The following is a 20,324-nucleotide window of genomic DNA, read 5'->3' as shown; positions in this document are numbered from 1 at the left end:
TTGCGATGATATGAACAAATAGTTGATAAATAGAAGAAAAGACATTTAAGAGCGGATGTTCCCAATGGTGAATCATATCACGGCAACAGCCAAAAAATAAATTCTGCTCATATTCTCAGGTTTGGCAGGCCTTAGTGTGAAACAAATCACGACATGCTTCGTTTGGCTGAATGTCGATTTATTTACGAGAAAATCGGTAATAACCGAATTCCGTCAAAATGCTGCTTTTGGAGCTCAAAATTTAAGACGAATCTCGAAGCTTCGCGTCACAAAATGAAACAACCTAGAGCGATAAAAACTATGAAATCTTGAAAACAAACACCAAAACATATGTTGACTGCAATTTGAGCAATTCTTGTCCATTTGTTCACAAAATCTAATTAAATGTATCCGACCTACTTTTAACTAGACTAAAAATAGGTCAAAAGAAACGCGTTATTTAACTATGTGCTACACAAAATAATTGACTGAAAATCTGGCTTTTGGAAGGCAATAAGTAGTTCTTTTCGATCTCCAAAGGACTTTTTGGGGAAATGATTCGGAACGATTTAATCAAATTTGAAAGTTGGATAAGATGCGCCGATTCGACGGTGCCGTTAATTGGCCGGAAATGTACACATACACACCCAAACTCAATTGTTTCGCATTTGAAGTTCAATCTACAATTTATTTAACATGACATCCTCCTAACTTCATGTTGCTGTATCAAAAAAGAGGGCTGCAGTCCTGAAATTGCTGAATCGTTCCCAAAAAAAGCAATATAACTTAGCGGAATAGTGCAGCGCCGCCTCCCGATCATGGGTTGTTTACACAGCGTATTCGGGGTTTTTCTGATTCGAGGTTTCTCTGTTCCCATCTTGTTGAAAATGAGGCTGCAATCACTCCACGTAAAATAACGTTGTTTAAATATAAGTCTTGAACCAAACAGCGAATCAGATGCGGGCAAAAATGTCGTTATTTCAAGGACATCTTGTTTTCGTTTAGCGAGATAACGCAAATTAATTCAAAACGAGGTGAACTGAAATCGACAACTGCGGCAAAGAAACTTTGGAGGGGAGGCAGGGGGGTTGTGTTCGCGTTTCACGCACAAATTTTAACAAAATTCACGTGCCACTTATAGTTTTAGCTGCTTTTAAACATACTTTTTCATAAATTCACGAATCACGTATCTCTTTTAGTTGTTTTTCACCTGTCACACAAATTTTTGCCTTCGTTGCGTGTCAAGAAACCGCTAAAGTAATCATTGTATAAATGAGTGACTGATGTTCTGGAATTTTCAGGAATGGTCCGTGTTCTTCGTTTTATCGAAGCCCGTCAATTGTCAATGGGCCCTTTGCAGCTGGGGTCGCGTGACCACGTTTTTTCTTTAAAAAATTTCTATTATGGGCTATAACGTAAAGAATGCCAGAAATGGAAAGAGCATATTAAAAATACTAGAATGGCCAAGTTTGAGGTCCCTTGCATTAAAGAGTAAGTTTATACGACAGTTTGAATTTTCAGAAAATTTAGAGGATTTGTATGGAAATTGTTGCTGGAGAGCAAGGCCTTGCTCTCCAACAACTTTTTCCATACAAATCTTCTTATTTTTTAAAAATTCACACCGTCGTAAAATCTCATTCTATATAGACAGAGGCCTCAAACTTGGCCATTTTGGTATTTTCAATATGCTCTTTCCATTTCTTGCATTCTTTAAGTTATAGCCCATAGTAGAAATTTTTTAAGAAAAAATGTGGTCACGTGACCCCAGCTGCAAAGGGCCTATTTGTTTCAATTATAGAAATTCGCTCTAATTGGCATTTTAAAACGAGACAAGATGTAAACACTGTCAATATTGCGTTCCATGTCGTCTTTTGCATTGCATGGATGTTTGCTGCTCGTTCAAAAGTATAGTTGGAGGAACCTGTGTCTTCGACAAACGATCCAGGAAACAAGAAACGGGAATCATGCCTATGCTAACCTGTTCAAAGCGGATTGATAGCCATTGAACCAGTTTTGGTTTTTCCGGGCCAAAAGATGAAGTTGACCTAATTCTTAGCCGAGCAGCCATATTCTCTCCTCCTGTTAACATACATTCTATGACAATATGTCTCTCGCATTGTGCAAAGCTCTGTTTGGGGTGGACCAGAGAGTCTAGTACGAGGTGCAGGGTTCCATCTGATATATCAAATCACGGCAAAAGTGACAGAACCTGGCCAAAGTGTGACAGAGGAATTAATAGGGAAACGTGATTCTCAAATCATATTAAAGAGGACAGGAGTGTTTCTCCAATTTGGCTCAGGTAAATTGACTTTTTGCATGCTTTTTTATTCAATTTGCCTGGATTTTATTTTTGTTTTCTACTAATTGCATATTTAACTACTAACAGCTCGTGATTTTTTTCTCAGGTATTTGCGCAACATGTCGAAAAACCCTAAGGGCCCTGTTTACAGACGAGTAAGATCAAGGCAGCCACTAGCACTGTAACTTTACCATCTGTCGCCGTGGAAGCCGTCAATGTTGTCGAAGAGATGGAGAATCTTACTCTGGTAGGCTTCAACCACATTTCTTTTATTAATACTTGCAGGAAGCATGCAAACGGCACAATGTAAACGGTTCAATCACTTTTGAAACGGAGATTCAAACATGTGTTCAGTAAATGCTGTTAAAGTAGTTTTACGGTTAATAACTAGCGGTTACACGTTATAATATATTAACCATCGATTTCGGTCGACCGTTACTGTCATTCTTCTTGAGAAGCCTTGGAACACACCTTTCTTGTATTTACAGTGAACCTTGAGCAGACCTGCGTCGTCAATAATAAATAACGTAACCATTTGGTCTCATGGGGGAGTGGTCTGTACCCGTCGCATCTGGACCCACCACCATAGACTAAATGTAATTTGATGAACACCTTTTTTTTCCTATATCCCACGCATAATTTTCCACATATTTCGGAAGACTATTGTCAGAAACTTGTCTCAGGAACAAATTCCTTAGCTTTTTGATGTGTTTATACGAGAAGACTGGGTACAAGACCTTGATGAGAAACGATATAATTAGGTCCTTTTATAGACTCGTGTTACCTACAGTTTAAACTTTAAATTATTGCATGTAAAGCGTTTTTCAGACAAGAAATATCTAAGGAAATTTGGAGTATTTAAGAGTAATTATAAAGATTAGCGAAAAAACTGAGCAACGACGTTTCGGTGTCATCCTGGCACCATTTTCAAGTTAAAAAATATTTGGGCGAAAAGTAAACTAATTTATACCAATGGTAGAGGTGCGAAATTGAATATTCTCAACAGAATGCGAACGCCTTAAACTGATCTTTTCTAACCTCAAGTACTCAGATTCTCTTGTGAACTCCACCATCACCCGTTTCGTTAATTCAGTGATGTCACCAGACACAAGATCGACGCCTCCAACAGAGAATATCTACCGCATTGTCCTGCCTTTTAAAGAACAGAAATCAGCGGACATAGTAAAGAAACATCTCTCGGACTTGAGTAATAAACTTGATCACAAACTACAGCCGGTGTTCAGAAGCCGTAAAATTGGCGATGATCTCAAAGTACAAGAGCCAAAACCACCTTTGATCAATCAACAGTGCGTTGTTTATAACTATATATGTGATCTGTGTGATGCAGAATACGTCGGTTACACTAGCCGTCATCTTTACAAGCGCATTGAGGAACACCGATTTACCGCCATCGGAAAACACCTTCAAAATGAACACCGAGTTGATACAGTTGGTGACCTGACTAACAACTTTAAGATCCTAAAGAAATGTCAGGGAAAGTTCGATTGCTTGATCCACGAAATGTTGTGGATTCACAAGAAGAAACCGAGCCTTAACACACAGTCAGACTCTATTCGCGCAAAAGTATTTGTTTAGGCTTTGAACAGACACTGAACTCATTACCGGTGTTTGACACCTCATTGGAATGAACATGAACATTGAACAGCTATCTTAATCTTAATTTATTCAATTTCGCACCTCTACCATTGGTATAAATTAGTTTACTTTTCGCACAAATATTTTTTAACTTGAAAATGGTGCCAGGATGACACCGAAACGTCGTTGCTCAGTTTTTTCGCTAATCTTTATTGTTAACTGTATTTCCAAATTTAATCTTTTAAGAGTAATTGCCACTAAAAATCAAAGAAATCGCGGCCACGGTCGAAAAATCGATTTTGCTCATACTTTGCCAGTTTGAAGGCCTAGGTAAGTAACTGACGGAAATCAAGTTAGCTTTTTGAAATATCCAATATAACGGCAGAAATTCACGAAAAACGGTTATCGCACCGAAAGCTTAGATTTCACTTCGCGGTAATCCGAAATTTTACACTTTTCAGCTTCTTGCTACACAGTCGTTTACATCGCTGTGAAACGTTCTCAACTTTAAATGTATACATTGATTCTTCCTTAATCAAGAGATAGTGATTATTTTTATTTCTTGTGTTTTCTGGCCGAACTGAGCCCCGATTAAGTAGACACACTCTTCTAATTACAACAAAACTCAAAAGTTATGCAAATTCAGGGAGGAAAAATGCTGACCGGTAGTGCTTCAAATTGTCTGATATTCTAGCAAAAGACAGTTCAGTCGATGAAGTTTAGGCTTACGGATTCATTTTTGTGGGATCTACCAGCAATTTTGCATGAACGCCGATCAAAAATCGAGAAAATTGCAATTCAGCCCCTTTGAAATTTGCAATGTAACGCAACACGCTAGAATAGGTAAAAATCCTTTGTTGGCTTGAGACAGGACAATCAAAGCCTATTAATGTCTTTAACGTTTGAAACGCTTTAGAAATAATATTTAACTTAGAAATTGCCTGTAATAGCTAAAAAACACGAGTAGAACCAAACTTAATCGCTCACTAACTCTCCCTGTTTTGTGTCACGCATGATACACTTGGCCGATGCTACAATCTTGGAAATGACAATCTGTGGCGAAGGTCAAATAATTTATGCAGCTTCGGGATAATTGACGGAGTGTTTGAAGCGTTCAAAGTATTTCCCCACCAGTTGCTCTTAGATTCCCTTTGTGTTTAGATAACTCTTCCCAGAAGCAATTCAAATCTGCAGGAGCAAGGATATTCGGGACGGCTAAAACGCACTGTTCAGCTTTCTCAAATAACAACGCGTACTAGAGCTTTACACTGCAATCCACGGTGCTACTATGCAGCGAGTACGTGACGGACTTGGAAGATGCGCCAAATCTGTAGAAGATGATGGAGCTTTCTCCAGAACTCAACCTTCAATCGCTTTTTCAAATTATGCGATATTCAGCTATCAGTTTGCTTTCCTTTGAAGCTTCGTCCAGTACAAAAAGCTTACCTTTGCATTCAGCTCATTGATCGGGGTGGAAAAAGAGACGTCAGTATCAGTTTCATGATCAACTTGCAGGGCGAGAAAGGAAGAGAAAAGAGTTGAATTGCATTGATAACGCTGGGGTGGGGATGAGAGAAAACTCCTGATAAAAATTGCCTTGTTTACAAACCAAATTTGTGACGCCACGGTTGGTTTTCATTGCTACTTAGCACTGAAGCATGAAGCATTTTAGTAGCCAATGACATGTCGGTATATCTTTAACCTACTTTGTGGTTTACACTTCTGAAAAAAATTAGTGCTACCTACTCTTTATCATGCTTTATCATGTAGTCTTGTGGATCGTGTTATACCAACAACTACTGTCTCATTCAGTTGACGAGCCTTTCTTCGACCCTGGTTTAACAAGCTTTTCAGTTCAAATAAATTAACAAGAAATAATTCGAAAACAAAAGTATCCTGTAAGATGTTGGATGTTGCAACAAGGTGGCCAAACGTAATTAAGCAAATTGCTTGTGTGCAACATTGGTGACATTCTTGCGCGCGTCAATTTTTTTCCCTTGCTTCTAGTCCAGTTCTGGCCCTTTCTCTGTCACGAAACGTCGGGAGAGAGCCGAGAGAGAGGGACCCTCCCTCTCGACGTTGCGTGACAAGGAGAGGGCCAGAACAGGACTACCTTGCTTCTGGATAGTCATTGAGGGTGTGACCGTTAAAACTACGGAAATGATTTATTTATTATTCCTAAAGTATTTGCTTACCTCGACTTCCTTCAATGATGAAAACTTTTAGAACAAGGACTGGCGTCTTGCTTTTTATCAGGTCAGACTGATTTTAAAGTACAAGCCAGCAGGTGCAAGTCAAGGAGGAATATGTGTTGTTATCATTGAGGAGAGTTTCTGGTTCTCTGTTCATCAAAGACTTCAGTCGTCACTGGCGCGCCTGAGCCCACAGGGAAGAACTGTTCTGAATCTTCTAGTAAATTCACGGACTTGAATAAATTTCCATTTGCCGTGTGTGTAATTTCCACAGATCCTTGAGTGACATGAATCAACTTCTGGACCTGTACCTAATCAGGAGCCGGTCATGGGCTCCTGACCTAATCAATGAGATTGTCGATTCCAAGAAGTTTCTCGGTTTCTCGAAACGCACACATTCGCCAAAAATATTCTTCACGTATGTCTTAATGCGATAAAATCTGAAGGACTTTTAGTGGCTTTTGATATCCTTGTTACACTGTATGAGCGGTATGACCGTAACTGCGTGCCGGCACAAATTCCACCGTATTGAAGAACGAACTCGCGCGGGGCGTCTTTAACTCATCCAGCTTACTTCGATTCTTCTTTGATAAGTGCGTTGTTTGCTTGGTTATCGATACAACATTAACTCTTCTTGGGAATAGATAGCCTCCTACTGGCTGGCGACGGCATAAAGCTTGTAATCCCTAACATCGTTCCAATATGTATATACTATTGGGACCTTTTTTACTTCGTTCGGCGGGTTAACTGGGCAATCTTCTCTTATTAATGCATGATTTCGCACATCAACAACAAAGATCTTGTTATTAAAATTTGACTCATTTTGAACGGTGAAAAAAATGGTTTCAAATTTGTTTCCCTTGAAAAATCGCTCGAGCGTGACACTGGGCAGCGAGAAGATGGAGAGTGCGATTTAAAAGTTTGGTGTTTCTTTTTCGCTTTTTTTTAAACTCTTGTCGGCTATTTTTTTTGTAAGTTAAATACTACTTTTAAAGCTTTTCAAATGTAAAAGACATTAATAGGCTTTGATTGTCCTGTCTCAAGCCAACAAAAATGGTCTTACCTATTTTAGCGTATTGCGTTACATTGCAAATTTCAAAGGGGCTGAATTGCAATTTTCTCGATTTTTGATCGACGTTCATGCAAAATTGCTAGTAGATCCCACAAAAATGAAACTGTAGGCCTACAATTCATTGGCTGAACTGTCTTTTGCTAGAATATCAGACAATTTGAAGCACTACCGGTCAGCGTTTTTCCTCACTGAATTTGCACAACTTTTGAGTTTTGTTTTAATTAGAAAAGTATGTCTACTTAATCGGGGCTCAGTTCGGCCAGAAAACACAAGAAATAAAAATAATCACTATCTCTTGATTAAGGAAGAATCAATGTATACATTTAAAGTTGAGAACGTTTCACAGCGATATAAACGACTGTGTAGCAAGAAGCTGAAAAGTGTAAAATTTCGGATTACCGCGAAGTGAAATCTGAGCTTTCGGTGCGATAACCGTTTTTCGTGAATTTCTGCCGTTATATTGGATATTTCAAAAAACCAACTTGATTTCCGTCAGTTACTTACCTAGGCCTTCAAACTGGCAAAGTACGAGCAAAATCGATTTTTCGACCGTGGCCACATTTTAAGAATTTTCTTTGATTTTTACTGACATTTACTCTCAATTCCTTTCATTTTTCAATACAGAAAGAAGTGAAAGAAGAGATGGAAGAGGAGCCTCATCAAGTCTCTTTCACTTGAAAGTCAGGGCCCAAATCTGAAGCAAGTCTTTACAAACCGTCTTTCTCGGAGGAAAAAAGTGAGTCACCAAGAGAAAAGCTGAACAAGTTCCTCGCCTCAAGGGATATTAGTCCAATCCGCCATTCTTTGGATAAACCCTGGATAGAACCATCCGAAAGAACAAAACGGCATTATACCCGAAAGGCGCGACAAACTGTTCATGCTTTATTGAATGAAATTGCCCCTGAGAACTCTGAGATGCTTTTCTCCTCACTCGTTAAATCAAAGCTTGAAGAAAATACTATCGACTCATCCCTGATGGAATGTCTAACCGAATGTTATAACAACGCGACTCACTGGAGCACTCGCAGACAGTTGTTGTCCATCATGGCAGACAAACTGACTTTCAAGGATTTGCAGAGATGGATACCCAAATTGTCCAGGTATCGCTTTAACATAGCTAGACATCATCTATTGCTCCATGGTCGAGGCTCCAAAGTTCCTTCAGTTAAAAACACGAGAATGTGTATTGCCCATGAGAAGCTGGATCATTTCCTGGCATTTGTTACGAGTACTCACATAATACAAGATCTACCTTTTGGTGAGAAAACATTGAAGCTTTCATCAAACGCCGAAATAAAGGTTCCCAATGTTGTAAGAAGTCTCATCCCTGAGCACATTGTGCTGCAGTATCTTGGCTACTGCAAAGGTGTGGGTTTTACGCCAATGAGTCGCAGTACGCTATGCAAAGTTCTCAGTGTATGTTCCGCTTCCACGAGGAAATCCCTGCAGGGCTTGGACTATGTTTCAGCAGCTGGAGCCAAAACTTTTGACGAATTGGAAAAGGTAGTTGACAAACTTGGAGATGACTATGGAAAAGGTTTCACATGGGCAAAAGTACAGAAAGAGAAACTTGAACTAACTAAACACTACCTTAAAGGTGACTACAAGGTAAGGGTTTCCCGCGAGTGCATTAGCTTTAGTTTGACGAAAGAAAAATATCGGTCATATCTTGTTACTCCTAAATTCGATGTTACCCGAGAGAACTTTTCATTCAACCGAGAGTTACGGAACTTTCGCAAGGGGGGCAAATGGTACGGAAATTTTATTGGAAAGTGTTCGAAAACACGAACATTATTGAATTTCCGAAAAGCGAATTAGTGGACCGAGCATTTCTGAAATTCCTCCCAATGCTCTTGTTTATTCATATTTGATACATTTTGTCTTAAAACGTGGTCATCTTATGATATAGGCGTATATTTTATAATTATCATGTGAAGTATAGGCGTCACCCACTGAGCAGCTGATTCGTCACGTTCTTATGCATGATTTACAATTTATACTAAACAATGTAAGTAGGAACACCTCAGTATAATAATAATAATAATAATGATGATGATGATGACGACAACGACGACGACGATGATAATTTTAAACAAATTTTTAAACAGATTAACCCAAATGGAACCAATAGCTTCATCATTTGTTTCATTGTCGTCACAGAGGCCGCGATCCTTTTCGTCAGCATTAAGAATCGCGACCTCTGGGTGGGTCCAACAGGGGAAGTCCTTGATTCACATGAGAAAATATGTCAATGCTGGCCATGACAACGAGACAGCCTCACAAATGACACAATCTTCTCAGTTTCTTTCCTTTGGCCCAGTCTTCCCAACCACTCGTAGGTTTTAAACGTTCGGCCTCGTTTTTACATTTGCCCTTGCCTTTGCGCTTGTCTTTACCCAGGAGAATGTCAGCCTTTCTTAGGAGTGTTCCCAGATCCGAGTCAGGTGGTGGAATGGGTGTTTTAGCAGCGGATTGCTTCCTTTTAACACCTGACGTAGACGGTGTAGCTTCTTCCTTGATCTTTGGTATTTTTGTACCTCGAGAAGCGTTCTTAATCAATTGTTTGAACATGGTTTCCAACGGACCCTTCACCAAATCTCCTTCCTCCTCATCTTCCTCTTCACCGACATTAGCACTATTGCTCGACAAAGGACCAATTTGTCTGATACGTTTGGTTAAACGACCTCTCTGACGAGCTAGAGGTTTAATTTTCTTGATGGCAATCGAATCTGGAATCCATTTATCACGGAGTATCACGTGACTTTCGGCGGCCAATCGACCCGCTTTGTCCAACAAGGCATTGTCGGTGATTTCTCCTTTGTAATACTGAACCAATTGGTCAAACTCTTTTGTGGGTACCATCATGACCTCTTCTGTCATCCTCGAAATGTTGCTGGAGTAACGTTTCGTAGCAGTCTTGCCAGTAACGAACCTCTTGATGAACCTTTTCTAGTTTCAGCTCCAGGCTACGTTTTGTTTCTTCTACTGTAGAACACTCCTTACACAACAGGATGGTCTCACCTGCTTCGGTCTCGTCGCGGTGTCGTTTGCAAGCTGAACACAGATCCTCGTACTTAAATGCCATATGCTCTTGAAGGAGGGCGTTGTAAGCTCGATGCCAATGTTCCACATCACGTTTCAGGGCGTCTTCTCTTTCGATGGCTTGTTGTAGTAACCTGACCAATTCGCTCAAGGTGTCTTTGGGTTTGGGGACGAAGTCGTAACCTTGCAGTGGGTAACCGTGGGAATCTCTGGTGTTTAACATCGACATGCTTGGAACACGTCGTTCAAACCTTGCCAGAATCCGCTACCTTTTTGTTTTTGGAGATGTTCTCTACGCCTCTTGACCGAGTTTCTGCGTTTCCCCACCTCGCGTAGCGTTGTCTTATAGCGATGCAGTTTCGCCATGGTGATTGGGTGAACGGGAATTCTCTTTCGTAATAGATTGAGAACCATTTCGCTTACAGCGTTGATTTGATCTGAATTAGCATGTTCTAACATCTCGTGTCTCCTGTTCCGATTGGCCTCTTGGAGAATAGCTTCCAAGAAAGGGCGTTGTCTGCGTAATCGAATCATACTTCCCAAGGTGCAGGACGTCTGTTGTAACTGCCTGTGACACCCTTTACACCCATTCTCTTATACCGTTTGTCCTTTCCGAGCTTGTACCCGATCTTGGCTGCATTCTTGAGAACAGTAAACAGTGCACCTCCACGTTGTCTCTTGTTATAGTGATTCACATTGTCTCTGATTCCTTTTGCTGCCTGACTCGCTAATTTCAAAGCCAGCGTAGCAAAGGTAGGTGAGGGTCCCGATAAGAACATACTAGCTCCTTCGGCGATCTTGTCAACCAATCTATGTTTACGTCGTGCCAGTGCTCCACCTCGCTGTTTACTTCTTTTCTTGGTCTTTGGTTTATTTTTCATCGTCGACGTTTACGCGAAGCAACTTCCAAACCCTTTTTCACACCGTAACCAGCTGCACCAGAGATTCTTCCTAGAGCCGCCGCCTTGCCTGCTGCTACTAAAGCTGGAATGAGAGCTGCCAATGGTAACAATCCCCCTTTTTGTGTCCTCCTACGTCTCCTTGGTTTTTTACGAACTGTTCGTTTGCTCTTCATGACACATACTACCACTCGCACGTAAGTGCTCCCGCTTTTATCGACGTGGTCGTAGCGAAATCGTTGTTCGTATTCTTGCACGCACTTGTCAGATACTGGGGGTGTGAAATCAGTGATTGTGTCATCCAAGGTTTGCATCTTGATTAAAAATCCCTCAAACTCCTCCATCGGAAGTCCTCCCGCGTAGGTTCTCAATTCGATCAATGTTTTGTCGTAAGTGGTGTAGGCAAAGCGACACATGTCGATTTTGAACGAAAACTTTTTGAAATCGTTCCACCCCTTAATCACAGTTCCAGCGGCAGTTAAACAGGCAATCAGGAGACTGTTTTCTGAGACGGATCCTACGACAATGCCTGCTGCCACGATGATCAATGCCAACGCGTTCAAACAACCGTGGCACCACTTAAAATGGTAAAACATCTGGCGATGACACCACCACTGACGGTGGTAAAAGGCAAACAACCCATCCAATCGGTACAACAAATCTTTATTTACCAACTGGGCGCTTTTCTTGGATCCGTTCATTAGAGATACGGTAGTGATTGAATCTTGGGAAGAACTCATCACGATGTCTCGATGAATTTGTGACATCTCATACATCCTTCGTCCTTTAAAAGGTGGCTGAGAATCCTTTGATTGTCCGAACTGCCGGGATGTAAATCCAAGACCATGTATCCGAACGGACGTTCTGTCAAACGTTGAAAAGTGTCTTGTAAAACTTGCCATTGGGTGAGAAATGCCTGTACCAGTAAATTTCTCATGCCTAATTGATCTCGTGGATTCTTGAAGGCTACGACATAGTGGGCGTTTCTGGAAATACTCTTGGCATATTTCCCCGGCGGAAACATGTCTTGGCACAAGTAGAGCGCGGTGACGTTCTGATGGTGAGAATGTTTGGTGAACAGATCCAACACTCGTTTATCGTTCCCTCCTTCAGCCATTAGATCGTCCAAGACGAGTAATCCGCCTTTAGGAAACCACGTTTTCAGTTGATCTGTGTCGGGAACGCCTTCGTGAAACTTGACCCCCTGTTCTTTCATGGGCTGAAACCCGTCTTGCCACATTCCGTAGCATGTCCAGAGCTGCATACAAACGAAGTCGAGCCCAACATGTCGTGAAACAAGCGATGAAAATGTGGAGGTTTGGTGAGACAGGTTTGTCATTAGATTTCAGTTTATAGTGAATTTCAACGATGTCTTCAGACAATACACTAACGTAGCAAATGTCATGTGCATCACTTTCATGGAATGCACTGAACCTCATAGGATCCCCGAACTCTTTGATTTGAGTTTTGTTTTTTGCGCTGGCCAAACTTTCCCCACATGGAATTCAACATCATTTTTGCAAGGCTACGTTTGCCGGGATTCTTTTCAATGTTGTGGCGGTTGAGTTCGATGCCCTCTTTCGCTTTGTAGGATCTCAGATGTTCTTGCTGTTTGACGGCATCATTGCCTACATGAGCTGGCCAGCCGCTCGCCTCCTCTTTAATCTTTAACCATGTATTCACATAGTCTTTCAAGAGACCTTTCCTCGTTTCAGAAAAATGCCAGACTCCGTGAATGTAAGTTATTTTGTAGCCCTTCTCAACGGCTTTGTTCAGTTCGGGGGTACACCATGTACCTGTAATTTGTCTTTCACTGTCGCTGTGACTGCAAACCCAGGACCGTTGTAGCATTGGTTTTTCCATCTCTTCTTGTACACAGGCTCTACATAGCGGGAATGTCAGTTTACCATTTTCACGCAGCGGAAGTACTGGATGAAACAGTTTTTCTGGAGGTAAGATTGTGACTTTGGCAATCCCGAAGTAATTTTGGATGTCTGTGTCTTCCGGCTGAAATATAATTTCAGGGTGGCCGACAGGATACTCAGAATTGTTATTGATGAACGGATAGAGAGATGTAAAATCATAGTAATAAATCTTCTCTCCTAATACTTCTCTCTCGTCTCTTCTCTCCTAATATGTCAACCAGATGATAAAGTTTGACAGCGTTTGTTCGTCCGCCGCAGAAGGCATCACGGGGATTTATTGGCTCCACCAAATCGAGGCTGGCTACAAAGTTCCTGACGTCCTCCCTTTCTTCTTTCATTTTCCGCCAATCACATTCCCACATTTCGATGACGTTGTAACTAGTCTAAAAGAACATACAATACAACTCATTTATAGCCTTCCCTTTAATGTTACAAAAGACACTAGACTCGCCATTTTCCAATACAAAATAATTCATCACATTCTACCCACAAATTCGACACTTTTTAGAGATTCATTAAAGGAACATGATAAATGTCACCTCTGTGGAGAAAGACAAACGTTAACCCACCTTTTTGTTACCTGTTCTGAAGCTCAGCATTTTTGGTCTCTCTTTACGAATTGGTGGAGCTCGAAAAACGGGGATAGGATCACTCTCGATAAGAATGAAATAATATATGGCGTGACAGATAACTTCGCTCGTCGTCTTGGTTTAAACCTCTGCATTATTATAGCCAAATATTATTTATACACTGCCTCAAGAAAAGAAGAAGAGTTTTATTTCGATGCTTTCTTGGCGATGTTGACAAACAAAATTAAAATTGAGAAACATAAATCTAAGTGACAAATTAATATGTGAGAAAGCCTCCTATTGTAGCTAACCCCTGAGTTACATGAAAGATATTAACAAATTGTAACGTAAGATATTATTGTAATGTAAGTTATTAAAATCGTAAATAATGTTAGTATTGTAGGTTTTGTTATTATCATTAAATTGTAAGTTACGTTGACATTGTAAGTAGTAGGTAATTTTTGTATGTAATGTAATGTAAGATATTGCAATAAAAAAAACAAAAAAAAAAAACGTTGTAACCTATGTCACGCAAGAATTGAAGTTTTTCCTGGGTGCAGAGATACACGTCGGCAGTGCAGCGATGCTCCAATCTAAGGTGTGTTTCGGATCTGTTGGGATAGCATTTACGACAGCCATGCCAAAAGCAACCTTGAAATTCGCAGACGGTGTTCGTAGTTGCATCGTAGCCGTCCACGGTGTAGCGACTGTTGGGGATACGGTATTCCCCATCATTTCTAATGTTGAATTCTTCCACTGACCTGATCGACTTTAGTCGCAAACCGTGGAGAGGCTCGGAAGCAATTGTGTTGGCTTCCATTCGGTTTTGTCGCAGGTCTGTAGCATAAAGCGACCAGGAATATTTCTACCCCCCCCCCCCTCCACTCCCCTGGATGGGATGCCAGTCCATCGAAGGGTTACCCCCAGAGTTAAATTCGCCGGTACCGGTCTATAAGCCTGCGTGAAGAGGGGCAGTCTGAGAGTAAAAGGTCTTGTCTAAGAACGCAACACAATTTCCACGGCCATGGCCCGAGCTCGTACCGCTCGATCCGGAGGCATGCGCACTAATCATGAGGCCTCGCGACCTCTTTCAAGCTCTTTATCCTCACTTTTTAAAGTTGCTGAATGACACATAAGACAGGTTCAACCACTTTTTGGAGAACTGGACCAGAATTGCATTGATGAACAGTCGTTTGCAGAAACTGTTCACAGTGCCGGAAGTCCACTGCAAAACTGCTGGAGTTTATCGATCGATGGCACACTACTGAGGCCATGCTGCGCAGACCCAGAAAAAAATTTGCAAATTTTGTTTTTTTATTTTACAAGAAGACACATGGCTTAAGGTTCCAGGCAGATAGTGCAACTGGCAAATAAGAAATCATCATGGGCAATTTTAAACCAATTGTGCGTGTTCATTGTTTTTAAAAGTGCTTTCACGGTGTTGCTTGTATGAAGACGTGATTGATCATCGCAGTTATACGCACAACTTAAGCGGTTGTGAAATTAAAGCCTGAAAAAAAATTCAGACCAGATCGGGATTTGAATCCATGGCCTCTGCCATATCGGTGCAGTGCTCTACCAACTGAGCTATATATCAAGCCAATTGGGAACTGGCCACATTGTGAGTTTGTAATATACCCGTAGATATTGAAGAATACAAATGAATATATGAAATTCACATATTTGGACTGCGGAGAATGTTATGAAGACATGATTGATCATCAGGCTTTATTTAATTTCACAACTGCTTAAATTGTGTGTATAACTGCGATGATCAATCATGTCTACATATCCGATATTCCGTCCTTACCGAGCCTCTTCGTAGGCTACTCAGTCCTCTAATTCTCAACCAACTGCTGTGCGTGTACCTTTGATTAACATCCATACTTGTCTATATGGTAGTGTGACTTTAGATCACTTTTCCTTGCCTCCCCCTAACCTACACACATACAAATATACCATCATAATTAAAGTGACAAATACTGCAGTGTACAATGAAATGTCGTCTGTCTCACGATGCTGTCACCAATGACCCAATCGCCTGATGAAGACTAGCAGCGCGCATTCGAAACATCGCTATAACATCACAACTGATCACATCGTAAGAACAAGAACATTCATTTAAAAGCTTCATCACTAAAGCTGGAAGCGTTTATTCGCAACTCCCTCTACCTCTTTTTAACTTGCGTTTACTAGCGTTACAAAGAGAAATTTAGTCTGGAAAGTCGCTGACTTTCGCACACATTGCGTACGTTCTCTTGCATGCCTGTAATTGGGCTAAAATATTCCCAATTTCTCGTGTTGACGAATTTGGAGACGATGTCTCACTAACAGCCTGTCTAAGTTTTATGCAGCATGCCTGAAGGCATTAAGCGTGATCAGTTTAATTCTTTGTGTACCGCTTCTTGGAATACACGGACACTGAAGCATAGATTCCCGTTAATTCATCCAGTGTTATCCTCCATTGAGTGCGCAAATTTCACCTGGAGCCGATTATAGGGTACTGTGTGTCCCTCAGTTGATGTCTCATTAAGCTAAACTAGCAGTCAGTTGTACTTTCTTGACGTTCATGGCATGTTTCGGAGATTCGGAGTTAATCAAATGATAAATTTTAAACTGTGACTGCTTACATTCTGATGTTGGCGTTCTTGGCAGGCAGTATAATTTATCAACGTTATTGTCAATGTATGTTACGAATTCTCTGAAGTTATTGTATGTAGTTCAATTCTTATGTCAAGGTAAGTGGCAACTTGAAAAAGACTAGTAACTTCATAATCAAAAAAGGCTGCGAAACGCGGGTTCAAAAATGCTTTCCACTTCTAACAAAAGACTTAGCCAGTTTTGCATTTGTGCTGAAGCGAAAAAGAATTGGAAAACTGGGCAAATGTTTAGTTCAAAAGGATGAATTTATATGAAAGTCTCACGTTCTATCAGTTTTATCGAGCAGGTAATACGTTTCGCCTACCGAAGCACTTTCACTTTTGATCTTACATAGTCATAATACATTGTTAACAAAAGCGTTCTGTGGGTCTTGTGTTCTTGCGTTCTTGTATCGAGCCTCGCTGATGCAAAACGTGTTAGGCAGCCAGACATCAGAAAATTACTCGAGAATTTGACAACTTCTCTGACTCACATATTGAGTTGGATCGACTTTTTTTCACTAGGTACATTTAGAAGACCGCCAAGTTCAGATTTTTGGAATTATAGTCACGATTGAAAATCGACTCAACAATTTCGATTTCGAGTCTTTTCACTTAAGCAACAATGAGCTGTCTGGTGACAGACCAATGTAATTATCTAGCCATGCATGTAGCTTATGGAGGTGCATTGTTTCGATGGACATAAGTGTTGCAAAGTATACCGACGTGCCGAACAAACATCCCTTCGAGAGTGAGTAGCAATGTTCTCAGTCTCTGAATGATACGGAAACTGCGATTAGTACTGGCAATGTGGACCAGCCTGGTCCGAGTGCGACTTTAGTTTCCTTAGTTTCCTTAGTCTAGATAACATCTTCAACCAACTAGTCAGTTTGGTGAAAAATGATACCCTATTCTAGACCCAAACGCTCTGATTTATATACCCTATCCTAGAGTAAACTGCTTGAAAACCATACCCTTCACAGCGGCACATACCTATATAGCCCATATATGGCAGTGCCCCCCCCCCCGGGTTTGTTCCATTCGTTATGCACGACGTACAATCTGCTTTCCATAGATTCTGTCAAGTCATGTAGTTTCATCGTGAATTGGGTGCGCAGGTTTGACCTGGAGTGGATTAAGGTACCGTATATCTCTCATTTGATGTCTCATAAAGACAAATTAGCGGTAAATTGCTCTTTTTCCCGACTTTCTTGACGTTAATTTACACCATGGTTAAGAGGTTCGGAGTTAATCAAGTGATCAATAAAAAACTACTCTTTACACTTGTTGGCGTTCTTCCAATCCGTAGATACACGTACTGACTCCTTTGTAGTTATCGTATCTTGTTTAACAATTTGATCAAATTTAGTGACAACTTGAAAAAGAATGGAACTTCATAATCAACTAATACTGCGTAATGCAGGTTTAGGAATGCTTTCTACGGCCAATGAATTCCAGGCAGTGCCTTGAAGAGAAGGAGATTCCGAATTCATAAAGATGGCAAACGAAAACTGAGCTAAAGTCAACCTTCACAGTCCGGTTGTTCAAAAGAGGGTTAAATAAACCTTGGATTAGAGTTAATCTGTAGAATTCTCTAACCAAGGTGAAACCTTGTTGAAAGCAGGGTTTGTGCGTTGGTTCGTTATTCCTGGCTAACTCGAGAAATGTCAGAAATCAAATTTCAGAGAAATGAATCCACGATTTTCAGATTTCCATACACGCACTTTAATTACTTGCGCAATCATAATTTGGGGCCATTTCAAAATCGAAAATTGTAAAGTACCTTTTCTCGACGCCTAATTTTAAGATCTTTTTTTCTGGAAAGTTGTTTGTTATGTGTCGCAAAACAATTGATAGCATGCATACATTTATTCATCGGGTAAAATGTTTATAATATTCCGTGTTGACGAATTTGGAGACGACGACTTACTGAGAGCCTGTCTAAGTTTTATGCAGGCTGCCCGAAGGCGTTACGCGTAATCGATTGGTTCCATTCATGTGCAACGCTTCTTGAAATGCACTCCGACACATAGATTCCCATAAAATCATTTAGTTTTATCGTCAATTGAGCGCACAATTTTTACCTAGAGTCCAGAAATGTACTGTTTGTTCCTCATTTGATGTCTCTTGAAAAATTAGCGAGCAATTGTCCTTTTTTGACGGTTCCCTTTGGTTTGTAGCATGTTTGCGGAGCTAATCAACTGATAAGACAATACTTATTGTTTATAGTCTGCTTTCAATGTTGGCGTTGTTACAGAATCAGTAGTTTGTCAATCTTGTTTCAATGTATGTATTAGTGACAATTAATTTGAAAAACACTGGTAACTTGATAATCACCGAGCGCTGTGGAATGTATGCTTTCCAATGCTGATGTTACAACATTGAGACTTCGTCTATTTTTCCATCAGTTGTGTCGAGTTCGAGGAGGAGCAAAATTCGAATTCACAAAGTTGGTAAGCAAGAACTGATCAAAAGTATAGTTTAACAAGGTAAGCTTTGCAAAATTAACTATCTGTTTTATTTAGCGGGTAGTAAGTTTTCCCTTACCGAAGCAATTTCACTTTTGCTTTTCCATAATTATAATACAATGTACAAAAAGCCAGCCCGGTGGGTTGAAGAGATTTGAATCGAGAATAGCTTATTAAAAAGCGCATAAGTCGGGACACAAACCTATTATTTCGGACTTTTGTAACACTGGCATGGTCAGTAATGAAATGTGTATAAATTTAAGGAATAGTGAAAATGGACAAGAAATGCAGCTCATTTAACTATGAACAGAAAGGAAATTTAATATTTACTAATGAATGTCATCTATTTCTAGTGATGATTTTTCACATTCGCCAAGAGATATTTTACGCACTTTGTATTAAGCTACCGAAAGTCAAGAAAGTGGCGTCAGACCGCCAATTACGAGACTTCAGAAAATTATTCACACATTTGACAACTTCCTCTGGCTCACATATTGAGTTGGGTCGACCTTTTTCTGTAGGTGCATTGAGAGCGCCGTCTGTTGCAAACTGAAATATACGAACATGCAGTTTTAAGCTTATGTTCGAGATTAGTGTGGAAATTGAATACAGTATTCGGTAATTTCAATTTCGAATCTAGATCACTTAAAGAATGCTGAATTGTCTTGTTCGGACCATTGTAATTATATGCAGCCATATTTGTAGGAGGCCCATTGTTTCACTGGGTATAATAAGTGCTGTAAGGTATCCAGCAGTGACCAAACATCCCTTCGAGTGGGAATAGCAATGCTTCCAGTTAATGAATGATACGGAAACTATGATTGTGGACCAATTTGGTCCTTGTGCGACTTTAGTTTTAGGTTTTATATAGGATGCCCGAAGGCGTTACGTGATCAGTTTGTTCCATTCTCTCGAATTTCCTGTGAACCGTTTCTGAGAATGCACGCCGACGCATATTCCGCTTTCCATAAATTCACCGACATTGCGTCATTCAGTTTAATCGTATTAATCTAGCGGCAGAGTTTTTGCCAGGGGCCGATCAAGTCGATCAAGGTACTGCATGTCGCTCAGTTGATGTCTCTCTGAGGTAAATCAACAGGCAATTGTACTTTTGCAGGGTTTCTTTATGTTTATAGCTTGTTTAAGAGATGAGGAGTTAATCAACTGATCATTGAACAATCTAATGTTTACGGTCTGTTTTCAATGCTTGCGTTCTTTATCATCTTGCTGTAAATGTATGTTGTCGAATTCTCTGTGGTTATCATATGCAGTTTAATACTTTGATCAAGTTGAGTGACAATGAACTTGAAAAAGACTTCTCATAATTAATAGACCAACACTTATTGTGGAATGCGTCTATTGTGGAATGATTGCCATTACTGATATTATAGAGACTTTGCCAGTTGTTCAAAAGTCGTCATGAATTCGAGGAGAAGCAAAATTCGAATTCACAAAGCTAGAAAACTGGAAAATTTGGAAGGTTCTCAATTTACTTTATCAGGCGGATAGCATGGGTTGTAAGGTTTAACGCCAACCGAAGCACTTTCACTTTTGATTTTCTCATAATTATAATATATTGTTAAAAGAAGCATTCTGTGGATCTTGTGTTCTTGTGTTCTTGTATCGAGCCTGGCTGGTTAAAAC

General features: G+C 40.3%; 2 protein-coding genes and 1 long non-coding RNA gene across 3 annotated transcripts in view; 1 reads left to right on the top strand and 2 right to left on the bottom strand.

Annotated features, from left to right (window-relative positions):
• LOC145498025 (uncharacterized) overlaps window positions 1-20,324 on the top strand; it is a 113,584-nt gene that overhangs the window by 2,927 nt on the left and 90,333 nt on the right. The window lies entirely within an intron of this gene.
• LOC145498018 (uncharacterized) overlaps window positions 1-20,324 on the bottom strand; it is a 139,191-nt gene that overhangs the window by 63,668 nt on the left and 55,199 nt on the right. The window lies entirely within an intron of this gene.
• Window positions 11,819-13,609, bottom strand: LOC145498003 (uncharacterized). The gene has a single exon (XM_081477875.1). The coding sequence runs from the start codon at window positions 12,416-12,418 to the stop codon at window positions 11,819-11,821; it is 600 nt and encodes a 199-aa protein (XP_081334001.1). The 5' UTR covers window positions 12,419-13,609.

This window comes from Orbicella franksi, chromosome 9, assembly GCF_964199315.1.
Source record: "Orbicella franksi chromosome 9, jaOrbFran1.1, whole genome shotgun sequence".
Taxonomy (NCBI): domain Eukaryota; kingdom Metazoa; phylum Cnidaria; class Anthozoa; order Scleractinia; family Merulinidae; genus Orbicella; species Orbicella franksi.
This window is presented reverse-complemented; position numbering and strand designations above follow the sequence as displayed.